At 39.1% G+C, this 27,802-nt stretch overlaps 1 protein-coding gene across 5 annotated transcripts; it reads left to right on the top strand.

The window, feature by feature from the left end:
• Nucleotides 1-185: 185 nt before the first annotated feature.
• LOC120422096 (5-hydroxytryptamine receptor 2C) lies at nucleotides 186-27,802 on the top strand. 5 transcript variants are annotated; one of them, XM_039585444.1, is made up of 7 exons: nucleotides 186-329; nucleotides 16,334-16,770; nucleotides 19,424-20,139; nucleotides 24,793-25,017; nucleotides 26,114-26,826; nucleotides 26,895-27,118; nucleotides 27,184-27,802. In XM_039585444.1, exons 2-7 carry the CDS (start codon nucleotides 16,463-16,465, stop codon nucleotides 27,371-27,373), a joined length of 2,376 nt encoding a protein of 791 aa, XP_039441378.1. In that variant the 5' UTR covers nucleotides 186-329; nucleotides 16,334-16,462; the 3' UTR covers nucleotides 27,374-27,802. The 5 variants fall into 5 exon arrangements, with proteins under 5 accessions (XP_039441378.1, XP_039441380.1, XP_039441377.1 ...); XM_039585446.1 differs by having other exon boundaries at nucleotides 186-335; XM_039585443.2 differs by having other exon boundaries at nucleotides 186-998.

Here is a 27,802-nt window from a genome sequence, read left to right as displayed (position 1 = left end):
AAGTTCACACCGATCAGCACCAAAGATTTCCGTTTACGAAAGAGGAGTTTCCACTTTGTGCACTCACACACAGTTTTCCCAGCCACTCACTCGAATGAACTCGTCGCGCGAGAGAGTGAGTGGCCACCCATCATCGTTCTGCCAGCCGGAGTCTGCCAGCTCTTGGGCAGCTCAGTTTGCAGCGCGCCTTTGTCGAGTTAACACGTGGTTTGGGTCGCGGGTCGTTCTGATCTCCACTCCCGGAAGGATATTTAACACCTCGGTCTCGCGCGGAGAACACCGCGGTTGTGAGCTGTAACAGTCGGAGCATCACTTCCGGCGTGCGGGGTGTGAGTGTGTGTGGATAGTTTTACCTTCTTTTTTTTACGTTTTGCCCGCCAAGAGTGGCGACATTTGGGTGACCAAAAGTGCACTGTGAAAAAATCTCCTGCAATTTTCGCATGGCACATTATGCAAATTTACATCACAACGGGGATTGCTGGAGAAGCACACCTGCAAATGGGAAATTTTACGTGTTAATTCGAATCAATAAGTGTAAAGAAAGTGCTGCCAAGTTAACCCACGGAAAAGTAACACAACAGTTGGTGTGAAATCACAAAGTTCGTTCTTCTAGTAGTGTGTTTGATGTGAATTGTACCATGAAATGCCATTAAATTGGATTACTTCTGCTGCAGCGCCATCAAACCCCTGAAAGGATCTCGTTCACTCTGGCAAAGGGAAATTTACGGTGGATTTGATTGGAAGAAGGAATATTATGCAGTTGTGGAAAATACAGACAACCGAATCGAATGCTCTACTCCAACTGCGTTGTTTGGACACCGTTTGAAGTGGTCTCCACTACCGATGACATCCCGATCATTGCTGCTGCTGTCGTTTGAAGTGTTTCTCTGCTGGGGCACTCGATAGCCAATTGCTGGAAAGCGTTTGTTTGTTAGGTTGTTGTGATTGCAGTGCGATTGTGTAGGATTACTCGTGCAATGATCAGACAGCACTCGTAGGTATGTTGGACACGGCCACATTTGTAACTAGTGAAGCGCGAAAGATTATTTTTGAGATGATACGAAAATTATAGGCTAGTGTTTTAAAATATTTGTTTTTCTATGAAAATTCTCCTATTGAAAAAAAAAAGAAATTTTAAAAGCATTCAAGGTAAATTCATGGTTCCAGTTCTAGTTAGAATTACTTTCCAATTTTATATAAAAATCCCTTTGACACCAAATTTCCATCTCATCTCCATTTCAGGCTGCAAATGGTTGGAAAACATGTCTTTTTCAAATGTTCAAAATTTGAAGGGATCGTACTGCCCCTCCGTCACGAGATATAAAAAAACGGATACGTGATCAGGGACAAAAGTTACCCCTTAGGACAATGTTTCTCGCAAATCGAAGAGAGGTCGGGGCAACTTTTCCCGATTTCGTGTGAGTTGGTAGAGAATTACCCCATTATATTTGGCAGTGCATGGTCGAATGGTTACGCTGTCCGCTTTGTAAGCGAATGATCATGGGTTCGATTCCCATCTGCTCCAACCTTCCATCGGATAGGGAGGTAAAATGTCGGTCCCGGCCTAGGTTGATGTAGGCCGTTAAGTCATTCCAGGTGTGAGAGTCGTCTCCCTGTCAATTAGTACAATCAACACACCAAAACTAGCCTGCTCCGGTGGAATCGCTGGTGGCGGTTGGACTCGCAATCCAAAGGTCGTCAGTTCGAACCCTGGGGTGGAAGGTTCCTTGGAGAGTAGAAAGAGAGGATTGGGTGCTCTTTCCATTCAAGCCTTTGGACTCCTTGATGGTTTGTTTATATTATATTTTCCCTAAAATGATATGACCCAAGCAAACTTAAACTACACACTTAAAAAAATCATGGTAATATTACATCTGGGAAGGGGTAGATCTTTTATGTCAGAAAAAATGTGTAATTTTACCTCTGAAATGTGTAATTTTGCCACTTTTTTACTGTAAAACTACTTTTTCAGTCTTAATTGAGGTAAAATAACAACATTAAAGAGGTAATATTCAACCTTCCAAGATTACACCTTCCAAATTCACTCTATTTTTTACTGTGTAGAGCAGGGGTGACCAAAGTATGGACCGCGGGCCAAATGTGGCCCGCAAGGTGATATTTTGTGGCCCGCGGACTTATTTTGAATGATCATGTAAAATGGCCCGTTGACCAGTTGTAAAGTGATTTTATATTTTTTTTCAAAATTAAGGTTTATTTTAAACTTTTTTATGCTAATCTTTTTATTTTTTGTTAATAAAAAAAAACTTATTATTTATCAATATTTTGATCCCAACTTAAGGATACAAATAATTTGTTCAAAAAATTTTATAATTAAAACAATTTCACACGTTTCAATGTGAGTAAAACCAGTAAATATCGTCAAAACTTTCATCAAACATTTTTGGAAATAAAAAAAAAAACGTTCAAGTTTGACTTAGGTAGAATTCTGTAATTGTTGCAAAAATGTAAGTTTTCTTTATTAATTTGCATGTCATAATGCCCCTTTTATGAACTGTTGAGGGTCAGTTCATGCAACTTACATTGCACTTCCTTCGGGATTCGAACTCATTACAGTTAGATAACGAATCTGATTGACTACCAACTGATTCAGGCAGACAAAATGTGGAAATCGGAGGATCAAGTTTGTTGCAAATATTTTACCATTATTAAAAAATTGGCTCGAAAAACCAGGAGCAAAAATATATTTTCAAAAAACTTCAAAACTTCAAAAAAAAATGAAATTTAAGTGCAATCAGCTGAAATTAATTAAATATGCATTCCTTTGAATTTAGAATCGTTAGAGCATGTTTGTGTTTATTAAAAATAATTTTAATTTTAGTGAATTTTCGATGAAATAAATAAATGTTTTTTCGATTATCGCTTAATCTTATTTATTAAAAATAATGATTGCAGTTTACCTATACGGAAGCTTTAAACATTTTCCAACATTTTTTTCATTGAAATGTTGAAATTCTGGCTCTCAACGATTTTTCATTAGCCACACTTAACTTATAGATAAAATTACGCCTTTAGATGAATTGTTCAACATGTAATGTCACCATTTTCGAAATATAAAAACAAAACTTTAATATTTTTTTTGAAAGCACCAGTACATTCAGCTAAAAACATTTTTTCTAATACCTGAAACAATAAAATCAACAATACCGACAGAAACCCGTTATTTTGTGATTTCTATGATTTTGAATTGATTTTTTTTAATAACAGAAATTGAATCTTTTTAATTCAAATAGCGTAATTTTTTTTAATAACCTTTTTTTTTGTAATTTTGGCCCGCAAGCTCATTTGAGCTTCAAATTTGGCTGCCTCCAAAAACTTTGAGCACCCCTGGTGTGGAGTAACGAAAAATAGCAGAATTTTTGAAACTTTTTCTTCGGAATTCTGTGTACGCCAGCGAATCGTCCCTTTGACACCGAATTTCCAAACCAACCAAATTATGGCTGCAAATTATTGAAAACACGTCTTTTTTCGAATGTTCTAAAACAGGAGGGGTCGTACCGCCCCTCCGTCACGAGATATCGAAGAATAGAGCTCGGATACGTGATTAGGGACAAAAGTTGTCCCTTAGGACAACGTTTCACGCAAATTGAAGAGGGCTAAAACCTTGACAAAACAGTATAGGAAACGCTCGGTTCTGTTCCAGTTCAATCTGCTCTACTAGTTCTATTTAAAGCGACTTATTGCCCAATGAGCATGGTTTTGTTTCATGTTTAACAAGCTTGCGGGGAGTTTCTCAAATTAGCAATTGTCGATACAATCGAAGCAAAAGATTAAAAAAAATGAACCCGGTTGAGCAAGTCACTATGAAAAGGCTAACACAGTTTGTGCAAAATCATTGTGTTTGCAAGCTGAATAAAAAACGGCAATTTTCTCATTATTGAAGACTACATCAGGCAATTTCTGCAACTCAATCTAAAATCGAAGTAAAAAATCGACATTTACCAGCTGTTTGCTGGCCAGGAAGATTCGTTTTTGCATAAAAGGGGATTGGTTTAAACCATTATTCATTTTATGTTCCTAAAGTCAATACTACAATAAAATTATTAAATTCCCTCTCTGCACTACATAGCTGCATGAATTAATTTCATGATTTTGTTCAAAATTTAAACCTTATGAGTGATATTTCGTGAATAAGTCGTAGGTTAGATAATTGACTACTGACTGACCTTTCAAACGAGCCTAAAACATCGAAGATCTGATAACCCAATTCAAAGTTATTAGCACTTTGGAGTTATTCTAAGCTAATCTTTTCTAATCAGACCCTAGCGCAGCCAATTTTTCGAAGGGATCCTGGAGAGTGCCTTAGGTTAGATTACGCCTAGCTCTCTTCTTTTCATTTATTAACATCTGTAGTGCGCCATTGCATCGGAATGCATTGAAACATCACAAGCGTTAAAGCGGCCAGGCCTACTGCGTAAAGTCGTATCGCAGAGACATGATTCGTTTGAAGTGGGTTGAATTTGAGCACAGAGTGTTCGAACAACAACACAATAGGGAGATGGCGTCGCTATTTTTAGACCACGTTTTCCACTTTTTCTCATCGAAACCGACTACTTTATCGACTTCATTTTGCTGGGAGAGATAGGACGCCGTCTATTTTTAGACGATGACTCAGCACTTTTCCACTCTTGCACTTTAAAAAAACATGGCAGCACGATGTAACGCCACGTCCCTATTCTGAATCGACAGGGGAGGAAGACGCGTGGGGACACACCACCATACGCTCCGAGATTTTTGGTAGTATTCGTTGGGAGCACCATGCTAAGTAGGTTTGGTACTCCGGGACCCCCTGTGATGGGATATTTTGTATTTCCACGAATGCCCTGGACACTATTTGCCGTGGTTTTAGCGCCACAACTCGCTCTCTGTAACCGTATTCCTAATTCCAGTCCTCTCTCACCAAGTCGTCATGGCCTAGTGGTTAGCATTTTTTGCTTACCAATCCAAAGGACGGGGGGTCGAACCCCGCCTCGAGCGACTTTGATTTTCGTTCATATTTATCATTTCAAATTTATGTGTTCTTAACTTTCTCGTTTGGAGCAGATGGGAATCGAACCCAGAACCATTCGCTTACAAAGTGAACACCGTAACCAGTCAACCACGGCCGCTCCGCATACAAGAAAAGTGCCAGCACCAAAGAAAAACTACAAGTTTTTCAACCTTAAATTTGAATGACTTTAGGTGTTTGAAATTTCTTCCAGAACATTTCATTTCCCTATGTAGGTCCCTAATTTTCCCGGGGTTTGAGTTTCCCGGAAAACGGAAAAAAATTATTACGTTTCAGGCTGCAAATTATTGAAAAACACCTCTTTTTTCGCATGTTCACAAATGGAAGGGGTCGTACCGCCCCTCCGTCACGAGATATCAAAAAACGAACCTTGGATTTGTGACCATGGACAAAAGTTACCCCTTAGGACAAAGTTTCACGAAAATCGAAGAGGGGTCGGAGCAACATTTCCCGACTTCATGTGAGTTGGTAGAGATTTACCCAGATAGCCTTTTGTTTTTTTTTGTTCTTTGTTTTGCTTTGAATTTCAAATGCACTCAAATGCCAAAATCAGTTGTCAAACTGATGTTGATATTTACCCAATTTTCTCGATGATTTCCAAGTATGACGTCGAATTTTCCCGGTTTTGAGTTTCCCGGAAAACGGGAAAAATATTTTTTCCCGGGAAATTTATGAAAAATCATCAAATCTATGTTTCCCTAATATTTGTTATGTTTTTCAAGCTTTAAAGTTATAGAAATAGCTCAATACTATTAATATCAATCTAAACAAGCATAACAGTTTTAAGATAGCTTAAACTAATTTTTTTTGTTCTCTGTTCAAAATTAAATAAGTATCTTATAAATATTTATTTTTAATTTATTTCTATCTGACATGACTAAAACAGCTTCAAAAATTGATAAATAAAATAAAATAAGATGGTACCAATTTATGTGAAATTTTAGAAAAGTTTAGACTTATAAATTTTTATGCAAATGTAATTTCCAGGCCAAAATTCGATTTTTGTTTGATTCCGGGAATTCCCCGTACAAAATATAAAATTTCTCGGGATTCGGGAAATCTCGGTCTGTGAAAAAAAAACCCTGGAATTTTTTGCCGGGAATTCCCGAGATGGACGCACTATAGAGGAGAAAAGCAACTCGCGACAAAATTTTGAGGCTAGGAATTTTGACAGGTATGATTTTCATAAAGTATTCGCCTCCTTTTCTCTTCCACATAAAATCTGGGGACAATGTAGCTGTCAAACTAGGCCAAACTGTTAAAGTCACTCACAAAATGAACTTTGAGTGATTTGAGTTCATTTCTGACGTCACGATTTTCTTCTCTATTGCCAAGCACGTGGTTTTGTGCGTTTGACAGCTGTCAGTCGATCCAATAGAGGAGAAAATTGTGACGTCAGAAATGAACTCAAGTCACTCAAAGTTCATTTTGTGAGTGACTTTAACAGTTTGGCCTTGTTTGACAGCTACTTTGTCCCCAGATTTTATGTGGAAGAGAAAAGGAGGCAAATACTTTATGAAAACCATACCTGTCAAAATTCCTAGCCTCAAAATTTTGTCGCGAGTTGCTTTTCTCCTCTATTCTTGATGCTGTAAACCCCTTGAAATTCGACGGTAACATTTCAAAAGGCATCATGTACATTTTAACACTTTCTGGGTTATTGCATATTCTAAAAGTACTCCTAATAAGCTACACAGCTAAAAAAGTAGTAATCTAGCTGCGTGTAAAAGGCCTGGGTGTAAAATAAATATTGCATTATTTTATGCAATTTTATGTGATTTCACACCCTGAAATATGTAGCTCATCAGTATGGGAAACCTACTTGGCCGAAATGTCAAGCTCATATATGCGTTTATCCTTTCAGCTATTCATCGGTCTGATGGCCGAGCGGGCTAAGGCGCCAGTCCTTACTGTTGATGCTGGGTATGAATCCCGTCGGTTACAACTTTTTTTTGTGTTTGCAAAAATTGTACATGTAGTGTGTAATATTAAGTGCTTATTCTGACGAAGGTGATGTGCATGCTTTTGCATGTGATTTTACCATCGGATTTTTTGCTGTTTACCTCTCCACCAAAAATGAGCAAAAGTTACTTCAGTAAAGTCTGTTTAATCATGATTTTAAATAACGTAACATAAACAAAATCTCTGCCATCAGCAGTCCCTGTTTATATAGCCCTGTCAACCTGTCAAACAAAAGACTACATAAACCTCATGACGAAAAAAAAGCATCATGAACAAAGCGCCATGTACATTCGGCGAAGAAAAACGAATCATAACAAAGCGTCCCCCTCAATGACAGCAGGGTGATATAGACGTTGGTGATTTCAAAAGAAGTTATGTTTGTTTTTCTTAAATAAAACGACGGAAATAATGTTTTATTGAATTTGGATGAACAAGTTTCAATGAAAGCAACGTTTTTCATCGTTTGTTATTATTAGAACATCTTATTTTGCTTTCATATTAAAATGGGAATTGAAAATGGATGCTCAACATTCAAATGCGTTTTTCTCAAAACGCATAGTTTGTACATGATGCTTTTTGAAATGTTGGCGTCGAATTTTCTTCTGGGTTAGTGTAGATTCGAAAACTATTTAAATTAAATTTCCCTTAAAATTACATGTTCCAATTTTTTTACAGTTGAGTAACGGAAAATGGCAGAGCTTTTAAAATGATTTTAGTGTTTTTATTTTATTTTATATTCGACCCCAAACCGGTTCCAGAATACGTGAGCGAACAACGGTATGACTGTAGATTGACATATCTTTCAATTCCATGAAGTTTGATATGTCGGATGACGGGGTTTCTCTCATATTCCGGAAGTGTTCCCAAGGGGCCACCGGTAACCGGTTCCAGATTGGCTAGGATAAAGTAAATCTTTCCCAGTTCCTGAGGGGAACACCCTTGAAGAGTATCGGGGCCGGCATTTACAAAGCGGATTCAGTGGCAAATTCATTCTCAACTTAATGTTAACATGTTAAGGTTTATGTTAACATTCCATAGGTCGCCTCCCTAAGGTGTCGTGATAAGGTCCAGTTTGTGACGATACACTACCTTCCCTTTACTAAGCAATCGAATCCAGAAGGGAAAAGATCACCAGTTGTGTTGGTCCGAGCCGGGATTTGAACCCCGATCTACCGCTTACAAGGCGGAAGCGTTACCACCAGCCCGGGAGCATGTTGACAGCTTCCATACAAACTGAGCGTACCCCTTTTTGTGGGCCCAGTGGGCCTAAGATGGCGGCCTTCGATATTATCTAGCCAAACATTTGAAAATGGCAAATAGTTTGAATAAATATCGTTTTTGCCTTATTTCGGTTTAAAACGGCAAAATAAGCATTCTGGAATCATTTTGTTGAAAAACTTGTTCAGAGATACGCCAATTTTAAATATTAGTCTCGAACAGTTGGAGGGAGCGTGCCGCGAAAGCCGTCACGAAAAATAAGTTTCCCATGCAAATTTTGAGTTGCGTATTTAATGGGCGGACTCCGACAAGACCCACTTGCCATCTGTCGGTGGATACGCGCAACTCACGAAAACTGTCATGTTAGGGGACGGCTGGTTACCACTGGGCTACGTGGCTCGGTCATTGGCTAGGATAGCTCAGCGCAAAACGGCATTACCAAAGATGAACATATCTTTCAATTTCATGAAGTTTGATATGCAATATGATGGGTTTTCAACAAAAAAAAAAAAAAATCAAGTTGGCCGTTAATCGGGTACCTGGGAACCGGTTCCAGGTTACCCAGAAGTGGCCACTTACACTCCAAAGTGGTTCTGGCAATCGTGTATTGTGTTTTGAGTAAGTTTTATGGATCAATTTCAACTATCATGAGAGTATTGGTATCACATATATACGTGAAAAACAGTAAAACATGAACTTTTCGGATGTTCCGGATTACCAGAACCGGTAGGTCACCTGGCCCTGATATTAATATTTGTGATCAAAGTACAGGTAAATACCTGTCGAATGCAGCCCGGAGCATACTGATTGGTTGAAATTTGTCGGAGATACAGGTCGTCAAAGTTGGGGTCTCAAAAAGGTATTTTTTCGGTTGTAGCCGATTCCCGGTGGCCACAGTGACCAAATCCGGTTTTCGAGGTCGGTTTCGGAAAGGGGACGTTCTAAGCTTTCATTTGTGACCAATAGAACCGGAATCGGTCAAAAACTGGATTTTTGACGATTTTTTAAAGTTTGGGGTCGAAAAGGACCCCAATACCTTTAAAGTAACTTTTGATATGGACGCTCCCCTACGGGTCGTCCCTGGTTTATTTGTTTTGTGAAATGTGTATTTATACAATAAATTTAATGTCAGAAAATTTCAAGGCTTTAGCATGTATATAGCAAAAGTTATGGCAAATTTAATTTTCAAAAAGGCCGAAAAGGACCCCAATACCGTAGGAAGGTTATGCATGTAAACCCCAAACAACCCCCCCACCCCCCGTCGAAGACCATCCAAAAAAATGTCTACGTGGTTTATGGATGGCCCTCTTCCCAAGCATTCCTCAGAAAAACCTAGCTAATCAGGATCATTCGCGAAACCGGTTGGAAAATGAAAAGTGCATGCATAATTAAACATAATCCGTTGGAATTAAAAAGCGGTGGGCTTCTTCGCAAACGAATACTAATTCAACCCATTTGCTCCGGGTTTTGCAACTGTCGTACTGCAGCTATTTTGGTTCCAATTCCCGGGCCTGTTTTTCCCACTCCTAGAAAACAAAGCATAACAAACAACTGACACACGTACTTTTAATAAGAGCACTGGGGAAAAAAAGGATAGCGTTCCGTCGGGATCGTGCCATCCTTTCGCACGTGAAACTTTGGGTAAATTTGACAGCCCTTTTTATGCCGCATTGTTTTCATCTGACAACCCGTTAAACAGCGAAAACAGCATACATATACTTTCTCTAATGTTGCCATACCCGAGCAGATGGAAATAACTTGGGAATAACATTTTTTGATATTTGAAAATACTAGGCCAATAACATTTTATGTTATTTATAACAGGATTTGTTATTCGTCGTTATGATTTTTTTTTGTTATTGGGTTGTTATTGTAATAACAGACCAATAACATTTTAAATCCCTGTAATTTTTTTTTTGTTATTTTAACAACTAATCCTGACATCCTAATAACAAACAGTTGGAGTTATTCTTCTACCCGAACAGACGGTAATAACTAAATTCATGCCATTTCAATAACAAATACTGTTAAAATAACAGAAAGTGTTATGGAATATTCCTGCAAAATCCATTTTAGCATAAGAGTTTAATAACTCTTTCTGTTATCATAACAAAATTTGTTATTGGTCTGATATTGATTGAAAGCCAAAACAACTTTGGAATAACATTTTTTGTTATGGAAGAATACCTCCAACTGTTATTGGGATGATTTGTTCGAAGAATAACTTAAAATGTTATTAGTTTGTTATTATAATAACAATCCAATAACAAAAAAATCATAACGGCGAATAACAAATCTTGTTATAAAAAACATAAAATGTTGTTGGCCTAGTATTTTCAAATATCAAAAGATGTTATTCCAACGTTATTTCCGTCTGCTCGGGTATAACAAAAAAAAATATTCCAAAGTTGTTTTGGCATTCAACCAATATCAAACCAATAACAAATTTTGTTATCATAACATACACTGTTATTAAACTCTTTTGCAAAAATGTATTTCTCAAGAAGATTCCATAACATTTTCTGTTATTTTAACAGTATTTGTTATTGAAATGACATGAATTTTGTGATAACCGTCTGCCTGGGTCGTACAAATTTGACGTTGCACAAATTTTGGAACTATGAATGCCAAATTTCTAAACACCCAAATTTGGAATTACGCCTATTGATGGGTCAATCTTTAATTTAGGGGGTAGCCCCGAGAAATCCCGGATTCGGACCACCCTAATGATCAGCTTAACAAAAAAACATGTTGTTTTCAGTTTTGATTATTTAGGGTTTATGGTTTTCTCGAAACGTCAAATAGACGACATGCGGCAAGAAAGCACGACAACGTCGATTTTGGTGGAAATTCGTGGGCACTCTGCCAGCCCAAAATTGATTTGAATCCCTTGTTCGCTAGAAGGCTTTATCTGGGTGGTAGAAATGAAAAAAAAAGAAAAGAAATAAATGGACGGTCGCTCTCAATTCCACCCGGATGGATGGGAATAATCCTGGCACGGCGCAATAAAACTGCACGTAAATCATACCGGCTGGTCGAACAAACCGTAACAAGACCTACCAGGACAGGGCGGGCAGCCTCACCTCAGCACAGTACGGTGCGACATCGAGGGTTCGAATCCGCTGTTGTATGGACCCACGTTTTGCTGGAAAAGTTTGACCATTGATCAACATGAATCTTTGATTAGACCACCAACGATCAAACAACAAAGGTTTCACTGTACAGAGGCGCTTTGCTGTTTTTTTTTACTACAGAGGCTCTCTAGTTTTATTTTATTCCAATTTAACAACACAAGAATAATGAAAATCACAGTCAAGCGCATGAATTTCGATATTTGAACAGTATAGGTTTAAATTTCGACTAAACCAAACATTTTACGCATTTTCTAAGTTAAACAAAAATTTTAACTCGAGCAAGAAGGCAAAAAAAATAATAATGACAGTGTCACTTCAGTGGTACAACAAACGCTTCCTCATTGCAGGGGTTTTGCTGTACCTAATCTGGAGGTTCGTAGGTTGGAAGGTGATTTTCCTCTGTATTAGACTGGTTGGTGTCCTATCCCTCGGTTTTTCCGCATAATGTCATTTGACGTTTAGTGCTATCAAATGTAACCAATACCAACACATGTAAGAAAGGTATAAATAAAGAAGCGAACATGTATCGCGCTCTCTTTCCTTTTTGGACAACAAGCTGAACACATCTCTTTATTCCAAATCAGACGTCTACGCAGAATACCAGAATATTTTAATTAGCGACGAGGAATTTAAGAACAGCGCGGCGATAAATCGGTGATTTTCTTTCGTTGGAGTGACGGTGTGGACGGTAATAAAAGTTCTATCTTCTTCACGGGGGATTAAGTCGTTCACATTTGTGCTAGCGAAAAATCGCTGAGAAAACAAAAGCTGCAAATTCACCAGTGTCGGGACTGCTAGCGTCTCCGCGGCAACCATTTTGTTAAGTCGAGCAGCGAGCAGCGACGCCAAGTGAGCAGAGGTTGTTAAGCCAGTGATTGAACCGGAGTGCTGTGGTTTGGGAGCAATTTTGACGTCGTTTGTTCTGCTGGTCGTGGTGGGCGATTCCCGGCGTGGTTTTTTGTGTGGAACCGGCACGTTATCGGCGAATTCGTGTGCTAAATTGATCTGGCGGTGTGTGCGGTGCATTTTTTGCGTAACCGGCAGGAGGCGAGCAACTAGCGGGGAAAATCTGCGCACGGTTCAGGAACCGGCATCGGGAGTGTGTCACGTCGATTGGTGAACAAAAGGGGCTGCGGAAGTGCGTTAGTCGGTGGAATTTCATCATCGGACGCCATTTTGGACGCTGACTGGTCGGTGACGCGACGCGGCGAGCGTTGATTTTCTTTTGTTGTTGGAGGAGCTGAAACGCAAGTGGGGCTTATTGGCCACGGCGGAGTTTCTTCTGCTGTTCCGGGCACTGACGATTTTCGGTGCTGGTGTGCTGATCGAAGGACGAGTCATCTACTGGGGGTTTGTGTTGCTTGCTGGCAAAGGCCGGGACGGAGATCGGTGAGTAGAAAGCCTTTTTTTTGTTCGATCCCTGGATTTTGGAGTAATTGAGATTTTTTTTTCTCTCCATTTTGCTTTCTTTGGAAATTTTGATTTTATTCTTGATTTTATTAAGACATGGGTTCGAACGGGATTGCTACTTCCATTGAGATGTTCAGAAAAGGCACGTCGTTCACGGACTGGTCCGATCGACTAGCCTATACCTTTCATGCAAATCAAGTGCCGGATGATCGTCAGAAATCGCATTTCATGACGATCTGTGGTCCGTTTCTTTTTTCTCAATTAAAATTGCACTACAGCAAAGATGAGCTGGATAAGGCCTCTTATGCTGACATTGTGTTGAAACTGAAACAAAAATTGGACAAAACGGAGCCTGACTTAGTCCAGCGCTTTCGTTTTAGTCAACGGAACCAGCAACCTGACGAATCCAATTAGGATTTCGTGCAGTCGGTCAAGCTGCAGGCGGAATTCTGTGGTTTTGGGGCGTTTAAGGACGTGGCCATCGTGGACAGAGTTCTGGCGGGTCTTCTTGACGGGAATCTCAAAGAGAATTTGCTGAAGGAGGAAGGTTTGACTTTGGACAAGATGGACAAGTTCATCACAACATGGAACATAGCAAAACAAAACGTTAAAGCATTAAACAATCAATCAGGGGGATCTCAATTGGGACAGTACAATTACTTTACACCAGAACAAATTCATTACATTCAAAAGACAACAACACAAAGACAAGGGTCTTCACGGTACGGAAATTACAGACAAAATGATGGGTTGCAACGGCAAAATTATCCAGAAAGGCAAAACAATTCAAGATTTCAGCCTTATATAAACTACAATTCTAATTCCAACCGAAGGTTCAATAACCAAACACAACAAAAAAGGTATTATTACAAAAGCTATGATAGGAGATATCCTCAGATCAATGCATGAAAATTTTTACTGTTTTGAACACAACTTATGTTAAGTTTGATGAAACACAAATAGAGGACCAAATGGTTGATTTGGAAATTGATGATAGTTGCTTGTTAAATGACAGCATTTTTTCCTTGCATGGTGTTGATATTGATCTAAATTGTTTATTTACCCCAAATTGGGAGGATGATTCGTTTTTAAAACTTTTTGTGATATTGATGTAAATTGTGATAGTGCCCTGGATTGGGATGAAAAACTGTTTGGTGGTTTAAGAGATTTAAGTGAAACTAAGGTGGAAGGCGAAATTGTGTATGCCCCGGATTGGGAAGAAAAATTTGATTTTAATTTGGGTGAATTATTTTTGATTCGTGATGATTTGGAAAAGGAGCAACATTTAGCAGGGAATAATACAGTGGGTTCGATTGAACAAGATAAATTACAGGATACATTTGAAGCTAATTTTAAACATACCCCGGATTGGGAGAATGATGAGAATCTTGTTTTGGAGTTTGTTTTTGAAACTTATAAAAACATGAAACATGTGCAATTTGACAGTTATGAAAGTTTTAAGGAAAAATTGTTGATTGGAAATGATTTTGATTGTGCAATTGAGATAAATGTTGATAATAATCATGAGGATTTGATTTTAATCCCAAATTTGGATTCAATTAATGAAACTTTAAAGTGTGTTAGTTTAGATTACATTTTATTTGACAAGGTTCCTGAGAATTCAGAGCGGCAATTTGACAGTAACAATTTGAGTTTAATTGAACTTAAGCTATGTAGGCAAAATTTGGAAAACGAGTGCACTATGCCAAACATTGATTTAATTCTAACAATTTTAATGATGAATTTTGTAATTTTAAGCAGAGTTGGCTTTAAAGCGATGGAAAACACGTTGTTTCAGTACACAAAGATGGTAACAATTTTGACGAGCATTGCAAATTTGCAATCTATTTTGATTTTGTGTAAAGGATGGGCTAAAATTTTAGACAATCGCTTTGTTAACATTTTTTGTGGTCGGCATGATCTAAAATTTGTGGACGATTGCTGGTTGTTAAATGACAAAGTTGTAGAATCGCTGGATTTTCAAAGCGAGAATAGGAAATGCTTACAAGTCATCTATGCCAGATCAATGAAACTGTTTTGGAAAACTCACGTTTGGTACTATATCAAGAAACAACAAATGTTGGACATGAAATTTTTTGGCTGCAACAACACAAATGTCATCGTATTATCAAAATGTCTGCTTGAAATTCTCTTTATAGAGCCGATTCAATTGGCGAATGGAGAATTCCATAATTTGTTTTTGTTGATAAATATTGTAAATACTTTTAACTTTTACGATGGTGGTCTATCAAAAGCGAAGCTGTGTTTTCAAAAATTGCAAAGGCATCAAATAAAAATATTTTGTTCTTTGCAAAGGCAAATTTTTCGAAGGGTGGTGAAAAGGGTGATTGCCAAGACTAGAATTAGAAAAGTTTCTTTTGCTTATTTGATGAAACAAAATATAAGTATGTGCTACAAATATAAACAACATTACAATTTAAACACCTCTAAAACTGATATCGTGATGAATGACGGATTGTCAAACTGCTTAGTTAATAGACTATGCACTTGTAATTCTGATTGTTTCAGTATCCAATGTTTGTTATTTCATGTTGGAATTTTGATCATTATTATTAAATCTTATTTCTTATCATTACAACAGAAATGGAGCACACTGCAACCAAGAAAAGTTACCGTTGGAGTGGTGAATCATGGAATGTCGATGGACATGCGGCTGTCCATGGCTGGTCGGGTGCAATGTTTGGGTGGTTGCATTGGATACAACACGGTGTCGAGGCCGGCTGGATGTGGCCAGGAATATCGGTTTCGACGGGTGGTCTCGGCGAACCGATACAAGTCGATGTCGATGAATGAAAATCGATCAAGGAGCAGTATGGCGGCTTATTTGCTGGTGACCTTCTTTCGAAGAACTCAGAATTGTTTATTCTTAATTAATAGTGAACATTCAGGACTTTTTTGTTCTTCCAAACATATTTAATTAACTTTTGATTTTGTTGTATATCTTAAATTGATAAACTTATTAACTGTACTTATTGTATTTTCTTATTAAAGGGTGAAGGAATTGTCCTATCCCTCGGTTTTTCTGCATAATGTCATTTGACGTTTAGTGCTATCAAATGTAACCAATACCAACACATGTAAGAAAAGTATAAATAAAGAAGCGAACATGTATCGCGCTCTCTTTCCTTTTTGGACAACAAACTGAACACATCTCTTTATTCCAAATCAGACGTCTACGCAGAATACCAGAATATTTTAGTTGGGAAATTCGACTCTCTTGACGGCATCTCAAGAGCATGGTGGGGGAAACCCTTTGGGGGAATGTTCCTAAACGATCGACCAAATATAACCGCATCAATCGTAAGCTCTGGATAAATCACGATATGTTACTATAGAGAAGTATCGCTGGTTGGAAAATGGCTTACCAATCTGTACAGATCGAACCAATTTCACTGCCAACAAAGCGAAAATTCCGTTTTTTTTTTCGAAAAATAAAACGGAAGCAAATCAAAGATACCAACTCAAAACTAATTGTCCGAAGTAATTACAGAAAGTCATACTAAATTCATAGTGTTAGCAATTGAAGAGCCTATTCAATGATTGAACATCTTGTCATTTTCAGCACCCTTTTTGGATTTAATCACCGATCCCGAGTCTACAAAGATGAACACCAGCACGGACAACAGTACCAGTACCGCCTTCGGAATCTGGGCCTCCAATTAGCAACTGCTTAGCCCTGAGGGGGGCCGACATGGCAATTGACCACAATCCGATGGACTGGTGCACGAGTGACCACTGGTCCACGTTTCGCTTTCTGCTGTCCTGTGCCAACTACAACAACACCTGGACGTCGTACTGGGGTCCGGACATCATCTGCGGCTACGGTGTCACAGAACTGATGCCAGCAGCAGCAGCCACCAGGACATCAGCCGGGCTGTCAAATGTTCCTGTCAAGAGTGGCACCGCGGTCAGAGCTATCGTGCAGTGCTATCAGAACTTGAAGTGTGTCCTGAAATCCGTCAGCCCCAGCAGCAACAGCAGCAGTAGTGGGACTGGAAAGTGAGTAGGGCAATTTATATACAGTCCAGACTCGATTATCCGCTGTTTGGAGTTCACGAAGGTTTGTACGGGACTTCGGATAATCGAATCACGAAGAAAAGAAAAAAAACGAGTATTTTTTGTTTCTTACTTTTTACACCATATTCGAACTCTGCGACCCAATTTTGGTAGAAATTGAATAGCCGATTGCCTTCACAAATACCAAATGTAATTTTTAAATATTTCAGAGCTGCCATTTTGGCCGCCATCTTGTATTTAAAATGTTATAATCACTTTAGAATAGTTTTGGGATCATACACCCCCCCCCCCCCCCAAGATCGTGACATACTTTATGGATGACGCCTTAGATGCAAATGAAGGGTGATTGATTGGGCCTCAAGAAAATAAATGTGTTTTTTTTTTAAATGCGAATTCAACTTTTAAACTTTAAACTTCAAAATTTGAGCAATGACCTATACATTTTTGGGTACCAAAAGTTGCGACCTTCAAATACAAAAATTGTAGTACCCAAAACACAGTGGTCCAGATCGCAAAATTAAGTGGAAAATGGATTTTCCGAAAAAAAAAAATAAGTTTTGGAGCTTCGATGTCTTGAGAAGAGTTGTTGCAAATAGAAAGGGGCAACTTTTGGTTTGGTTGAAAATTTGTGTGGTTCACGATTAGGGTGATTTTCAAAATCTAACTTTTCGGGAATATTTTTGGGATTTTTTTTTGTCTTCTAGAAAGTTGTTGGACGCGCCAATCCAAGCAACTTTGTCGAAGACACCAAAATTTAGCTCGCAATCTACGCCTTCTACGACCAAATTTAGAGAAAGCATCTGAACGAACCTTCAAAATTCAGTTTTCATCATATACAAGCAAACAAAAATCAATCATATACTAGCAAAACAAATCAACAAAAGCAAACTAAAGCTGAAGAGCAACAGCTGACCACTTATTATGTAAATCAAATGTGATTATTATAAGAAAGATTCAATAAAGTATATTTAATTCAAAAAAAAAATTAGAAGACCTAAGGTAATTTCAATAATTTTGCATATCATAAATTTAATATTACTGTATCTCGAAGCAGTTACATCGGTTCAGAAAGTAGTTAAGATGTATCTTGTAGAAAATTTTACGAGCTTTCTGGAAAAAAATAAACTGAAACAAAAATGCACGTGGTTTCTATGAGACTTTTTGATTTATGAGTTTGAAAGTCATTTTTGATGGTGAGCTCACGTTTTTATAGTTTAAAATTTTTGTAAAGAAAACCTAAATGGAAGGAGCAACTCTCCTAAAAACACTTATTAAATAGTTATCATTTATTAAATAGTTGTTTTAAGTGGTCTGTTTCGGTGGACAACACTACTCTCCTTACTGTTTATGCCGTCATCATTTTTAGTTTCGAAACCGCTGTTTCTTCACAAAGACTGGACTTAGGGTAGTTGTCAATGTGGGGACTTTAAGAAAAAAGTAGATCACAAAACAGTTTTATTAAATGATTTTTGTAATTTTTAAGGGTGTTCTCCGTCCGGAATTTTCCATGATTCTTTTTAAAACGCATTAGCGCAATTTTGAACGAAAAAAAATCGTGAGCTCGCTTTTAAATTTGACTTTTTAACTTAAAAATTATATAATCTCATAGTAGCGACGTGCATTTTTATTTCAGCTCGTCAAATTTTCCAAATGAGCAATTCTATACCAAAACCGGAAATGGATTTTATTTGCATTTTTTTTTATTTTGCTCAAACTTTGTGGGGACTTTCCCTATGACCAAAGAAGCTATTTTGTGTCATTGGTTCACCCATACAATCCTTCATACAATTTTGGCAGCTCTCCCTACAAAAATGGTACGTAAATATTCAAAAATCTTTAACTTTTGAGTGAATTTTCTGATCAACCTATTGTTGAGAAAAAAAAATAGATGCACGGAAAAAAATAGCCGAATTATTTATTAATTTTTTTTTTCACAAAAACTCAATTTCCCAAAAAATGATTTTTTTGATTTTCGAGATTTTTTGATATGTGTTAGGGGACAAAAACCCGCAACATTTGAGAAATAGAGAAGTATGGTCAAAAAATCTGCCGCCGAGTTATGAATTTTAGAAAAAAAAATTTGATTTTTGGGAATAAACGAAATTACATGCAACAATTTTTTGACCTAATTATTGTATGTTAAATTGAATTTGCAATCAAAAAATACTTAACAGATTTTTTGATACAGGGCCCCTTTTTCAAGATAAAACCAGTTCAAAAATTTGCTGTAAAATATTCTAAGAGACTTTAAAGATTGGACCTCTGGTTGCTGAGATAAAGCGGTTTAAAGAAAAAATAAAACAGGAAAATTGAACCCACCATTTTCTAATGTCGATATCTCAGCAACTAATGGTCCGATTTTCAATGTGAAAACATGAAACATATGTGAATTTTTTTTTTTCGAACTTTTCGAAAACATTGCTTCGTTAACAATACTTTGATGTTTTTTAGTCAAAACTAATATTTTAAACGAGTCAAACATTAAATATTACGCTCTTTTGAAATGTTAGTTTCTATCCGTGAAGTCAAAAAATCGTCGTTTTTTTTCTGCATTGAAACAACGATTTGCGAAATCGTGGAGAATTGCTCAAGCCAATAAATAACTTCAAGCTTTTTTTATATCCTCCCATGCCAGCCCCAACATCCGATGGACGGACGCCCTGTACGATTGCAGCCCCTGGAAGGTGATAACCAACGCCGGTGACGGCATGGTAAAGGACTGCTTCGCCAGCTTCAACAGCACCGTGCTGGCACGGAACATCTTCCGGCCCGTTTCGGAACTGCTGCTCAAATTGCCCAAGCTTACGCTGGAGCTGATGGCCGCCGGGGGCAGTTCGGCGGCGATGGTCAGCTCTTCCGCCGCCGGTAACGGTTCCGAGCTGCCGTGTGCCATCCGGGGTGCCGGTTCGTCCCGGATCAACCTGCACCAGCAGCAGCAGCAGCAGCGGTACCAGCTGATCTGCAACAACAGTGCCGGACGGTTCACCTTCTACGAGAACGATTCGTTCGATCTGGTCAACTCTACGGCGGCTCTGCTCGAACCCGTCCAGTGTTTGCTGAACGTCGAGTACGACGGCCTGGTGGACCAGCTGGCCAGCATGGTCATCTTCAACGGGTCCCTTCCGGGACCGCTGATGGCCACTGCGGTGGCGCCCAAGTACCAGTGGAGCTTCCTGTTTGTGATACTGTTCATCTTTGCCGGTGGACTCGGCAACATTCTGGTGTGTCTGGCCGTCGCCCTGGACCGGAAGCTGCAGAACGTCACCAACTACTTCCTGCTGTCGCTAGCCATTGCCGACCTGCTGGTGAGCTTGTTCGTGATGCCGCTCGGGGCGATTCCGGGTTTTCTAGGTGAGTTGTATTGAAGTTTGTATGTGGAAAATCGTCAAAATGTATGGAGAAAAGCAACTATTTCAGTTTTCTACCTGTGGATGGTGTATAAGTTGTCCGATCCTTATCATTAGCATGTGTTTTAACGTGTTATCAGAATTGTACGGAAAAGTTTTGCCTTCCTCACCTTACTGAGGAAAGGCTATAAAATCACTCGAAAAATGAACTTATTAATTTGACCTCGTAGACCCACCTTCACGTATACATATCGACAGAGAATCATGTTCTGAGCAAATGTCTGTGTGGATGTGTGTAGGTGGGTGGACAAAAAAATGTCACTCGATTATCTCCGGACTGGATAAATGGATTTTGACCGTATTAGTCTCATTCGATCCGTCTTGGCGTCCCATAGGTCTCTATTTGAAATCAGTTTAGTTAAGTACTTCAAAAGTTATTCTAAAAAAACGATTTTAACGTATGTCCGGAAGATGGTAAAAAGGGTGGTTTTTGCAAGAAAATCTATGATGTTATACATTTTCAGAAAGTTATTGAAAAAACCTTTCCAATGAGCCCAAAACATTGAAGATCTGACAACCCTATCACAAGTTATTAGCACTAAAGTGTTATTTATACACTTTTTGGAGGCCGGATCTCAGATATTTCAATGAAAATTATGTCCGGGTCCCTTATGCAACCCGTCGTCAGTTAGATAATTGAAAGAACATTCAAATTAGCCTAAAACATCGAGGATCTGACAACCCTATCAAAAGTTATTAGCACTTAAGTGTTATTTATACACTTTGTGGAGGCCGGATTTCAGATATTGTGATAGAAATATTGTCTGAATCTTCCATGCGAACTATGGTTGGATAGGTTTTATATCAGACCTTGCCGATGAGCCAGAAATATTGAAGGTCTTCGAATCCTATCAAAGAAATAAGTAATAAAGTTGATTTGTTAAACATGTTAAGGGGGAATGTTGATATTTTTACTGAATGTATTAACTTCATGAATGTGAGGAAGGCACCTTCCACCTAAAAGTGGATTAAGTAACGTTTTTGGAAAATGTAATGATCAGCTTTCCCGCCCGTGTGGATCAATCGGACCGCGCACTGGACTCACAATCCAGAGGTCGCCGGTTCGAATCCCGCGGCGGGCGCTCTAAAATTCTTTGTGTAAATATGGGTATTCGGCGCCGTCGCTCCGTGCCATACTTTCGTACACTTAGGAGCCCAGGGCGACGAAGTTCTTGTAGATAAAAAGGAAGGCACTAGTGGTTGGTACTAGCAATGGTGGCCGACAGCTATAAAGTCAACTTCGTCTTTTAATGATCAGCTTTTCGCAGGTTTAACTCCTAATCTCAATGTTGTGCTTTTAAAAGTTTATTTTTTCAAATTTGTGGGGTGCAAACGATACATTCTTTTAAAGAATCACAGATCTTTTTTTTTTTTTAAATGTTTTCAAAATACTTACCATAAAACGGGGTGACTTTGATAGCCGGGGTGACTTTGATAGGTTTGCGATTTTTCCGCAAAATTAAGAGTACAGTTAAAATACGTAAGGAATGGTTTAGAAACATACTGACCGCGGTAGAGAAGTGTTCAAAGTACCTCAAGAAGAACTTTTCATAAAATTTTGACAAGTTTAAAAAGTTAGTTAACTATAGTTAAGAAAATGTTGATGAAAGTCATTATTTTAAACTTCTCAAAGCGTCATGATTTTTTCAATGAACATGATTTTTAATCGAAAAATTGAATGAATTTTCGGATTCTTTGGACAATTTTCCACTAGGAAAAGGTTAAAAAAGCTTGTAAATAATAAATAATATGTGTTTTTGAAACACAATTAAAAAAAATCTCCAAATTTATAGGCAATTTCAGTCGAACAAATTTCATGTAAAATGTGAAAACTTGTGATTCGTGCTTTGAATTCAGTATAAAATGCAATATAAATCGATAATTTTACAAACAAAACTAGTTTTGACAAATTTCAGGTAAAATTCCGACTTTTTAACAATTTTACCTAAAATTTATATGTATTTTGCTAAAAAGCTTATACACTTAGTAAACTAAATATAAACATTGATTTTTTTCTTAAAAACTATATCAGCTACTTTAGTGATGGTACATTTAGCGTACAAATAAAGTTTGAACATCTTAAATATGATTTTAACAAGAAAAACTATGACTATCAAAGTCACCCCGGAATTAAAACTAAGAATTTTTAACGTAACTATTTTTCTAAAGATTATTGAAAAAACTTTTTTTTCCCAAATTGTGCATAGACTTTGTGTGCTCTACCCCAGTACATGTTTTAAAAATAATAACCTTGAGAAAAACCTTACCTGTTGGAAAATATTCTGAAAACAAATTGAAATCCTATCAAAGTCACCCCGGTTTACGGTACTCTCAAAATTTTGCGTTGTGTGTCCACTAAAACAAACAAAAAAATAGTATAATAACAGTAAGGTTTCAATGTTTGGAATAACGAAATTCACGAATTCGATTTGCCAAAATACTTTAAATTGCGCTCTTTTCGGAATTTTTACGATGAATTATTTAATTAATTTTTCAAAAAATAAACAGCAAAATCTGTTTACCTGTGGTAAATTTGTGATAACTCAATCTCACAAAATCACCAGTGTGTATGTTCGCGTGTGTGTGTGTGTGTGTGTGTGTGTGTGTGTGTGTGTGTGTGTGTGTGTGTTTGTCAGGGACAAACATTGCCAGAAAGTTTTGCGCTCTCGTTTTTGTTTAAATATGCGTGGAAAACGACTTCACAATACGTTTGCCATTTCAAACAAAAGTTTGTTTTTTGTTGTAATTTTAAGAATTAAAAAATCTTCAAGTCTTAGGTTACGGCTCACAATATAATTGAAAAGGTTTACATTTGAGAACCCATCAATTTCGCTGCACATTGCTCGATTTGCACTTCATTTCAATCCACTGAAAACACTTCACGGTTCAATGATTTAATGATTGAGCGTTATGGCGCGAACAACAGCACCCGTAACATTATTTCTGCCACATAAATTGTACGTGGAAAAGTGGGTGTTGTTATTCCAGGATAAATACTACCAGGCAAATAATTGTTTTTTTTTTTTTTTTAATTTCAAACAAAGCACCGTGCCCTTTGGAGAGTATCAATGCAAGAGCAAATTCAATTAGGAATCAGTGCAAATTTACGTTCTGATTTTGGCTGAAATATTTTCTCATTTGCGACTCGTAATTGCATCTGAAAAAAAAAATCAGTTGTGGTTGAAAGAAGGTTTAACCCCCTCAAAACTGTGTAAACATTCCTTATCATTAATTTTATGGTGGGCTTTTGAGACAGGAGATTCATGCCAAATTAGGAATCGGTTGTAGCCGAACCTCTCAGACATCAATGAAACTTTGTAGACATGTTCTGAAATAGCGAAAATCTCTGTACGTAATATTTGAACAACCCCTACTGACAATTGTCCTAAGTCCTATCCTTTTGGAGATACGGCGGCTTAAAAAATAAAAAAATAGAGCAAAAACAAAGGTATTGGCCATTTTTTGGTGTTTTTTTTTTGCCATTTCTGTGTATTAATCTTGATTTTCAGCGTAGAAAATATGTTTAACGAAAAGTATTTCAATTTAACAAGCAAATTTAATACCCAGGTAACTACCATCCAACTGACCACACAGAAAAAAATGTATAGCCTGTTTTCAGTTATGAAAAAGCCAAAAACCACCGATAATTGGCTTATTCCTCAGTTTTTGTTTACACTTTTATTTTTAAAACCGCTGTATCTTCAAAAGGATCACCACCAAATATGATTTTAAATTTAAATTTAAAAAATCTCATAGAAAAAGTGCATACTTTTATTTCAGTGCAGTTTTTCAGAAAGCTTGTTAAATATCTTACAAGTTTGTCTTTGACACGATGTAACAGCTTCGAGATACCGCAAAATTCAAATTAAGAATTTAAAAATAATCAAAAACTTACGCCTTGACTTACGCTCTTCTAAAATGAAATTTTCGAGTGCAACTTGCTCTGTACAGCATTAAGGCCCTCTAGATCCAGTGAAAACAATATAATTTAACTCAAAAATGGCGAACTACTGTGAAACATGTTAGCTGTCATCTCTCCGCTTTTTGACTAAAAAGCCATAGCCCCCATATTTTTTTAATTTTAAAAACATGCCAAACAATTATCCTGCCTCTTTTCGGGATCAATCCTTAGCGCTATGCGACGTTCTTCAACGTTGTTTTCCGGATCGAAACCTATAAGAAATCTTTAAGACGAGAACAGTTTAGGACAACTTTCTAGAAGAAGAGTTTTAAAACGAAAAATAAATTTATTAAAATTCCAAATCTGTCAAAACTGGACCCACAAAACCTTAACCAATTGAGCTCAAATTTTCAAGTATGCTTCTAGGGCCATAATAATTGAAAATTCCGGTTGATGCACTCGAAATTAAACACTTTTGTCTTTTATTTTTATAAATCCGTGAACCCCGCTACTTAACATGTTAGAATAAAATATAACAACAAGTTAAGGGACGTGTACATCATCAAGGCAATTCATATCCTGTCACGTGCCTGCACCTGTTGACGTCACTCAATGCCTCGTGGTGCAAAATGTGTGCAACAAACAGGGTTCATTTTTTAATCTTTTCTCCCCGTCTCCCGTTTTTTTTTTCTCCAGGTTACTGGCCGTTTGGGTTCACCTGGTGTAACATCTACGTGACGTGTGACGTGCTGGCCTGTTCCGCCAGCATCCTGCACATGTGCTTCATCAGCCTGGGCCGGTACCTGGGCATCCGGAATCCGCTCGGGAGCAGGCACCACGCCACCAAGCGGCTGACCGGCATCAAAATCGTTCTCGTGTGGCTGCTCGCGATGCTGGTGTCCAGCTCGATTACCGTTCTGGGTGAGTTTATTATTGACGATGACGTCTAGAGGAGGTCTGGTGGGAAGAAGCCATCCGTTAGTCAAACAAGTTCCAAACCGTATCTAAAGATTCCCCATCAAACCAGACCTCACCTTAACGTCACTGGTTTATTCGTGGTTGCGAAATTGCATTTCATGGCGTTCGACATCTCATCCCCGGCAACAGGATTAATGGTAGATGCTCAAAAACGGAGGCAAAATAAAACGAGCAAAAAAGTGTCTATTAAAAATAGTTATCTCGTTCGTTTCGTTATGTTGAAGCCTTTTGTCAACGGCAAAGGCCCGAGCAATGAGCGTGGTAGCAGAACAGATCGTGATATCTCGCCACATGTGGATTTTGACCAAGCAAAAAATAACTTAATCCACCTATGTGGTTCATGCCATTATGATCATTCTGCTATAAAGAACCCATGTAGAAAAAAGCTCTACAAGAGTTTTTCAAGCTTTTTTTACCGAGCCACGTAGCCCAGTGGTAACGCTTCCGCTTTGAAAGCGGTAGATCGGGATTCAAATCCCGGCTCGGACCAACACAACTGGTGATCTTTTCCCTTCTGGATTCGATTGCTTAGTAAGGGAAAGGTAGTGTATCGTCACAAACTGGAACTTATCAAGACACCTTAGAAAGACTACCTATGGAATGTTAACATTAACCTTAACATGTTAACATTAAGTTGATTAATAAACTGTCACTGAATCCGCTTTGGAAATGCCGGCCCCGATACTCTTCAAGGGTGTTCCCCTCAGGAACTGGGAAAGATTTACTTTTTTCAAGATAGCTACAGCAAGGCAGTTTGGACCGCGGCAGGATAAAATTCTCTTCAAATATTCTGCTGGAGTTTGGAAGAACACTTTAGGAGAGTTTCATCCTGCCGCGGTTCGAACTGCTAGCTGCTGTAGCTCGAGGTCGAGCCTGAATCGAGTCGAGGCTCGAGCCAAAATTCTCGGTGGGAAAACAGGATCAGCACTCGTTGTATTTATCCAACTCAGTGAACCTCGTTGAATAAATGTACGACTTGAGCTGAAAACTCAATTTTCTTTATAAACTTGTTTTATAAACGTTGAATTTTTGCTTCCAGGTATCGTCAACCGCAGCAACATCATGCCGGGCCCGCAGGAGTGCGTCATCAACAACCGAGCCTTCTTCGTGTTCGGTTCGCTGGTGGCCTTCTACATCCCGATGGTGATGATGGTGGTCACGTACGCCCTCACGGTGCAGCTCCTGCGCAAGAAGGCCCGCTTCCTGCAGGAACATCCGGAGGGTGAGCTGTTCCGAAGGTTGGGTGGGCGGCTATCAGTCTCGAAGCATCCGCCACCGCCGGGTGGAACCGGTGGGTCCTCCCAAACGGACCCGTTCTGTTGCAACCAGCGGGAGACGACGGTCGGCGGCGGTGGAACCGGCCCCTGGCGATTGCACGGGACCAACCTCGGTTCCATCTCGGCGTCGACGCAGTCCGGTTCCGGCTACAGCAACGGTGGCACCGGAGATCACCTGGGCGGACCCACGCGGATAGCGGGTCAACTGGCGAGGAACCACCACCACCACTTGCACCATCACCACGCGCAGCCGCCGCTGCGACGGCGTGGAACCTGCGACCAGAGCACCCAAACGCCGGCCAGCATCGAGCGGGAGACGCGCCAACGGCAACGGTTCTGCTCGTTCCGGCTGCCGCTGAATCCACCGCGCGTGCCAACGCCCAACATTAACTTTAATTTGAAATTTCTTGCCAGTAAAAAGCGCCGCAACAACCTGTCGGCGAATGCCGTGGCCACCGAACAGAAAGCCACCAAGGTATAACATCTTTCAAGTCTCATCTTAACGGGAATCGCTAAATTCCTTCCCCCTCATCTAAACGACAGGTCCTGGGGCTGGTGTTCTTCACGTTCGTCTTCTGCTGGGCGCCGTTCTTCGTGCTGAACATCCTGTTCGCGGCCTGGCCCGACGTCTACGTCCCGGACCAGATCGTCAGCGTCTGTCTGTGGCTGGGCTACGTCTCGTCCACCATCAACCCGATCATCTACACCATCTTCAACCGGACGTTCCGGGCAGCTTTCATCCGGCTGCTGCGGTGCCGTTGCGAAAAGTGAAAAATATCTCCATCACGCGATAGAAGTTAGTCTTGACCAAGTTCCTTATTCTTTGTTGCAGGTCGGGCCGTCCCGCCCGGTTCCGCTCCGTAACGGACAGCCGGGGAACCATCAGTGTGTGCAACCCGTCTGCGCTGCCGTTGGCCATCTCGCTGCAGGGTGCCGCCCCGCTGCTGACGCCCACCAGCACCCAGGTGACGCCCCTGAGTGACTTTCGTGGAAGCTACGAAATCACCGACGACGACTGTTAGACTGCTGGCCGTACAAATGGTACCTGTTTTTTTTTTTTTCTTTTTAAAAGTCAACGCAGTTAATTAACCCCAAGCAAGACTGGGATGGGACATGGAGCAATGGAACAAGTTAACTTGCAAAACTTTACACAACTCACCAAGGATCGTCACGATTCGACGGAACACGAGCCGTACTTAGCTGTTACCAAGATTAGAGATTAAGGAAATTTAGGTACACTTTTACTCGATGGCAAACCCCTGTTCACTAGTCAATGCTAATGAATGTTTGAAGAATCAAAAGAAAAACTGAAGCAATGTAAACCAAAAGTATTACGTTCAAAGCAAACTGAGCACAAAACGTCTTAGGCGGTAAATGTTTAAAATAAATGTTAAAAGAAAGAAAAAAAAAACATATTGCTGGAATAAAACAGTTGTTTTGTTGGCCGTTCA

This window comes from Culex pipiens, unplaced genomic scaffold (genome assembly GCF_016801865.2).
Source record: "Culex pipiens pallens isolate TS unplaced genomic scaffold, TS_CPP_V2 Cpp_Un0020, whole genome shotgun sequence".
NCBI classification, from domain to species: Eukaryota; Metazoa; Arthropoda; class Insecta; order Diptera; family Culicidae; genus Culex; species Culex pipiens.
The sequence above is the reverse complement of the archived record's forward strand: the minus strand, read 5'-3'. Positions and strand labels throughout refer to the sequence as shown.

What these genes read in the sequence shown, in the direction of transcription:
- LOC120422096 (XM_039585444.1), top strand. Translation starts at nt 16,463, where the DNA reads ATGGCAATTGACCACAATCCGATGGACTGGTGCACGAGTGACCACTGG. An exon ending in CCGAACAGAAAGCCACCAAG is followed by an intron (nt 26,827 to 26,894) that starts GTATAACATCTT and finishes TCTAAACGACAG; the next exon opens with GTCCTGGGGCTGGTGTTCTT. An exon ending in CTGCGGTGCCGTTGCGAAAA is followed by an intron (nt 27,119 to 27,183) that starts GTGAAAAATATC and finishes TCTTTGTTGCAG; the next exon opens with GTCGGGCCGTCCCGCCCGGT.